This window comes from Suricata suricatta, chromosome 4 (assembly GCF_006229205.1).
Source record: "Suricata suricatta isolate VVHF042 chromosome 4, meerkat_22Aug2017_6uvM2_HiC, whole genome shotgun sequence".
Taxonomy (NCBI): Eukaryota; Metazoa; Chordata; class Mammalia; order Carnivora; family Herpestidae; genus Suricata; species Suricata suricatta.
Window position 1 is genome coordinate 130,417,888 of NC_043703.1, and position 6,000 is coordinate 130,423,887.

Sequence of the window (6,000 nt, forward strand, 5' to 3'; positions counted from 1 at the left end):
GTGGCATGATCAGAGAGGCATTGCTAAAGACCCATTTATTTAAATCTATTCAAATTTTCATCTAGGATACCCAGGAACAAAACTTGTGTGTGTGTTTATTCTATTTATTTTTTAGAGAAAGAGAGTACGAGCAGGGAGGCACAGAGAAAGAGGGAGACAGATTCCCAGGCAGGCTGCCCACTGTCAGCACAGAACCCGATGCGGGGCTCAAATCCACAAACTGTGAGATCATGACCTGAGCCAGAATCAAAAGTTGGATGCTTAAACAACTCAGCCACCCAGATGCCCCAGGAACAAAACTTTTTTTAAAGCTTTTTATTTTGGAAAATCTTAACCAAAATACAAGAGTATAATGAACTCAACAATGACCAGCTCATGGTCTATCTTGCTTCATTTTTTCCCCAATCCACTTTCCCATGCTACGCCCCAGGAAATCTTGAAGTTTATCCCACATATCCTGTCATTTCAACCCTAAATATATCCCACATCTTTGTAAAGGAGACTCTTTCTGAAAATGTAACCTAAAATCATTACCCCACCTAAAAATATAATAATAATAATTCTCTAATATCACCAAATATCCAAAATTCAAATTTCCCCAACTGACACGTAGGGTTTTTTTTAGTTTGTTTGAACGGAATCCAAAAAAATGGTCCACATATTGCAAGTGGTTGAAATGTTTCTTAAACCACAGGCTGCCCCCCTTTAGTTATGCAAACATTCCCTGTGCAATTCTATGCACTAGGATCAGTGCAAGACCCTAAAGATGCCAAGGAGAGGGCTCCCCACATAGAATGCTGGAATCAATGGTGATTTGTACATGGTCACACCTCCCCGCAGGCTTGCGGAAAAGAAGGCAGGTAGGGAGAACATGGCAAAAACACAAACTGAGGATCATTAGATCAGGGTCCTCTAGTGTTTCTGAGCTGGGGATCTGTCTGTTGTATCACAGCTGAATTTCTTCTGTCTGGAAGAAACAGCCAACTCATCCAGGAGGGAAGAGACCCTGTCTGGCTGAAATCACAGGGAAGCATTCTCCCCCAAAAGGACCTAACGGTGGATGCCTTCACCACAGATGGCCCTCACAAACTTCTTTGTTTTTAATTCCTACCCATTTTTAGGGGCACCTGGCTGGCTCCATCAAAGAGCATACAACTCTTGATCTTGAAGTCGTAAGTTCAAGCCCTATGTTGGGTGTATTTTTTTTTATTGTTTTTATGTTTTTTATTTTTTTTTTTTTTTGAGAGACAGAGAGAGACAGCACGAGCAGGGGAGGGTCAGAGAGAGAGAGGGAGGTACAGAATCCGAAGCAGGCTCCAGGCTCTGAGCTATCAGCACAGAGCCCGATGCGGGGCTCAAACCCACGAACCGTGAGATCATGACCTGAGCCGAAGCCGGATCCTTAACCGACTGAGCCACCCAGGTGCCCCTAGAGATTACTTTAAAACATAAAAATCTTTTAAAAGTCTAAAATAAAATAAAAATAAAATAGCTCCTACTCATTTTTAAATGTCCACACTGTAAAAGAAAAATAAGTGCCATTTTGGACTCACCGACAGGTGACCTGTGCTTCCTCTCAGTTCATTCTCTCTTCATGTTCTGGTTGTTTCTCCCCTTTGGGGACATCAGGGCTGAATTTTTGGATGCAGGGACCTATTCTGAGGTGCAGTGGTGTCCAGGTAAGCAAAGGAGAGCATATGCTATGCCATACAGATGACCCCCTGCTGGGGACGTAGGGTATCATGAGGAGGCATGGCCATCACACCTGCTGCCTTATTCTGTTCACCTTGGGGACCTTGGGACATGCAAAGCAAGCCCACAATGCAATGCCATTTTATACTCATCTGATCAGCAAAACTGGAGAAGTCTAAGAATTCCAAGTTTATAGCATAGTCACACAAAGGAACAGGAAAAATGCATGAACTTCGATATGTTTATCATTCTCAAAATGGCAAAACTATAGAGACAGAGAAGAGATTTGTAGTAGCCAAAGGACACAGATGGGGTGGAGACTGGGAGCAACTGCAAATGGGTAGCACTCTACGTTCTTTGTGGTGACGAAATAGATTATGGTGGGTGTGAATCCATATATGGGACCGAACAGCACAGAACAACACAGACACACACACACACAGACACACACACACACACACGGGAGGGTACATAAAAGTTAGTGAAATCTGAAAAGGGTCTATAGTCTAGAACTATATGAGTACAGTACTAGAGCAGGGTTGATTTCCTGCTTTTACATTGTATTTCAGCTACAGAAGATGTCACCACAGAGGGAAACTGGGTGAAGAGTTCTCATAACTCTATGCACTATTTTTGTAACTTCCTGTGAGCATTATTATTTCAAAATAAAAAGATGAAAGAAAAAACAAATATGACTGCAGTGTCATGCTACAATACAGATCCATCTTAGGGATAATATTTAAGTGAAGAATCATGCACGATTATGAAAATTTCATTTTATAAAATTAAGACAAAGGAAAATAATTGACAGTGCAATAAAACTAAACAAACAAAAAAAAGGAAGAAAAACAAATATGAGGTTGACTATAACGGGTAGGGGGAAGCTGGGGCGACAGGGTGTAAGGTGTACCACGTTACATCTATTCCAGTGACTAGGCTGACTCCTGTGGGGTTCCACTTTGTACTCCCTGCTGTGCAAAACTAGGTGTCGGCTCACGAAGGGCGGGGTGCCCAGAGCCTCTCACCTTGACTGCTGTGGCCATGTCCGCCATGGAGAGGACCTCTCCTATGACCAGGCTCCGACTGACAAAATTCTTTGTTTTTTCTGCCTGAAAACACAACAGACCCAATGTCAAGGTTTCTTTATGGTTTAAAATTAATTAAATTAACATGTTGCTTTAATTGAACATTTTTTATAATAAAAATATGTTATAACAAAAATTCAAAACCATAAATGCAATTTTCAAATTATGAATACTTCCCATGATCCTACTGAAATAAATGTTTTCATCCCATTTCTTAATATGGCCGTCTGGTCTCTGACCACATAGTAGGAGATCCGACTGTACCCGCAAGGAGGCCAGGCTCCTGACAGACTGCGCTCAGGCCTCAGGCCTGGTGTTGCCTAAACCAGGTTTGTTCCTCTCAGCTCTCTGGAGCCTGACACACACACCCTGCCCCACCCCCACACTTCTGCCTAGCAACACGTTTTCTGCCTAGCAACATGCAGCGTGGCCTCTTGGAGCCAAGGGAGGTTGGCCAACAGGAGACCCCTGGCTCGAGTCCCCGTGGCACCCTTGATCTGAAGACAGAGAATCTGCAAGGTTTGGGAACATCGTGGACACAGGAAAAGCAATATTCTTCACTTTCCTTTCTAGATCTTCTCAGGGCTTTGATAAACTCAATACCACGAGGTCCCTGTCCCCCTTCACTGCCCTCCTCTCTTGCTGTACATGACAGCCAGATCTAAAGCCCCATGAGGACACCCTTCACCAGCGAGAAATGAGATAGGGCAAAACCCCTGTCACTGTCTTATTTTTAAAATTCAGGGGGCACCTGGGTGGCTCAGTCAGTTAAGTGCTGGACTCTTGGTTTCCGCTCAGGTCATGAACTCAAGGTTTGTGGGTTCCAGTCCCGCATGGAGCTATGTGCTGACAACCCAGAGCCTGCTTGGGATTCTGTCTCCCTCTCTCTCTCTGTCCCTCCCCTGATTGCTCTCTATCTCTCTCTCAAAATAAGTAAAAATAAACTTTAAAAAAACTCAGAAGCAGGCGCATTTCCTTAGAAGGTGGTGGGCCCCTGAGTGTGCAAATTGTAATTATCCACTGTTGGAATAAAGGCTAGCCTTCTTTAATTCGCCAGTCTCTCCTGAGACCCAGCCAACAGCGCTGGCGCTTGTTTATGGTGCACGTGTGTATACATGTGTGGTGTGTGCCCATGTGTGTGTGTGCCTGTGTGGACACATGCCTGAAAACTGCCCCACCAGCATCAGGATGGTAACCAACCTTCCTAGGGTGACTCTCAGTTTCCACAAGAGCTTACACTCTTTCCCCAAAACACACTAGGTTTTCCTCTTTTGTAGCTTTTTACAAGGTTTCTCTCGAGCATTATTAATTTTATCGAACAGCAGGCTGTCAAGATTTATGACGCTAACAGTGGCTTCAACCCAATGCATCTTGTATTGATTATGTCTTAAAATATCTCCAGGCTCGAGCCTGAACCATTGTGTGGCTCCAGCTTCAGCTCACACTGGAGAGTTAGTTACTAGCAAATAAGAAATTTAAACAAAGAAAAACCTGTGGCAGTTATTGGCGGACTTTTTCGAAGGCCCCATGTATCCTCCATCCTGTGGATCTTCACAACTCTCCATAAGAGGTAAGACAGGAAGCCCATGTCACAGATAGAAAATTCTGGGCTCAGGAGGTCAAGAGACTTGCCCAACCAGGGTCACCTAGTGAGCAGGAAAGCAAGGGCCAGAAACAACCTTCAGATTCCTCCCACCCCTCACTATTAAGCTTATCGAAGCCCCAGGACCTACTGCCAGTGCACCCCTGTTTTGTACCACAGCATTATCCCCCGAGAGCACCTCACATGCCCAGGTGATCTTCCTGAGAGCCACCCCACCCTACGTCATCACAACAAACCCTTCCTCACCTTAACCCACCTGCTCCTTTCTAGCCAAACCTAAACCATCAGGAGTAAGCAAATCCCTCAGAATCTCTGACTGTTGACAATTTTCCTCCTATTTCATTCCCTCTATCTATACTGTTGATGCAAGAGCATGCCTTCGTCACTAATGCTGTCCAAGTGGTCATGTTTCCTCACCAGCTTGAAATCAGTTCAATCACATTTGCTAAAGAATCAACCCAAACTTAGCCATCTTAGTGCATTATGAATTATTTATGATGATTATTTTCCTTCCCCAGTCTCCACACAAGTCAGCAATCTTTGCTATTAGATCTGATGGGCAATGCCAAGAGGAGTTTGCCATTAATCCAGAGATGCGATTTAAGCATTCATTTGGATTGGTCTATTTTAAGATGTCAGGCAAAAGTTCAAGAACTAAGACTATGCTTAATGTGACTGACTGCTTCACGGGCATACATTTTAAACCTCTTTTCCACCCATAGCTTCTTTCTTTTCTTCAATTCTTTCACTTCTAATTCATTTATTGTTCTTAATTAAAGAAGGTCTAATATTGACAAGGCCTCCCTCTCATTCAATTGACAACAGAATGAACTGTCTGTACTGATAATGATCAATAAATAATCAACATGGGGGGCACCTGGATGGCTCAGTCAGCTAAGCATCCAACTCTTGACCTTGGCTCAGGTTGATCTTGGCGCGGTTTGTGGGTTCAAGCTCCATGATGGGCTCTGTGCTGAGAGTGTGAAGCCTACTTGGGATTCTGCCTCTCCCTCCCTCTGCCACTATCCCGCTCCTTCTCTCTCTCTCTGTCTCAAAATAAATAAATGAACTTAAATAAATAAGCATATATACAAATAATTAACGTGGTTTTGACACACATTTTCGCAATATTTCTACTATATCAACAGCTGCCTTCGTTTAGACTTGATATATTCAAACCAAACTCAATTCCCATATCAGAATGTTAGTTTGTATTAATTTTAAATGATAATGATTCCATAAATGTATGGAGAATATGCTCAAGCTTGTATTTTATCCTAAATTACACCCCGTGCTATTTAGATTTCTGCATAATAGATTGTCTCAAATGGAAGGTAGTTTCCCCTAAAATACTCCCCCATTTCTTTGTAGAGCACTTGATGTAGCAGACCTTTGTGATGTAATATTCTGTTATAAACCAAGTTCCACAAAAATGTACGTTTTTGGTTTTATAAGCCAAGACAGTCTCCAAAAGACATATATCCTTGAGGTCCATGCAAAAAAAGTAGCTACTTTTTATATAGAAAATGGATGATTAAGTCTTTGGTGCTGTAAAAGCAACTTCAATTAAACATAACCACCCCCACCACCATAAAAAGAAGAGGAAGAAAAAAAAAAAAA

General features: G+C 42.8%; 1 protein-coding gene across 6 annotated transcripts in view; it reads right to left on the bottom strand.

The window, feature by feature from the left end:
- ACOXL (acyl-CoA oxidase like) overlaps positions 1–6,000 on the bottom strand; it is a 327,931-nt gene that overhangs the window by 287,576 nt on the left and 34,355 nt on the right. For 5 of the 6 annotated variants that reach the window (XM_029937833.1, XM_029937835.1, XM_029937832.1 and 2 more), the window contains exon 3: positions 2,718–2,801. The exons of the other annotated variant lie outside the window; for it this stretch is intronic. In XM_029937833.1, the coding sequence (XP_029793693.1) occupies positions 2,718–2,801 (84 nt within the window). The remainder of the gene's footprint in view (positions 1–2,717; positions 2,802–6,000) is intronic. 6 annotated transcript variants of the gene reach the window in all.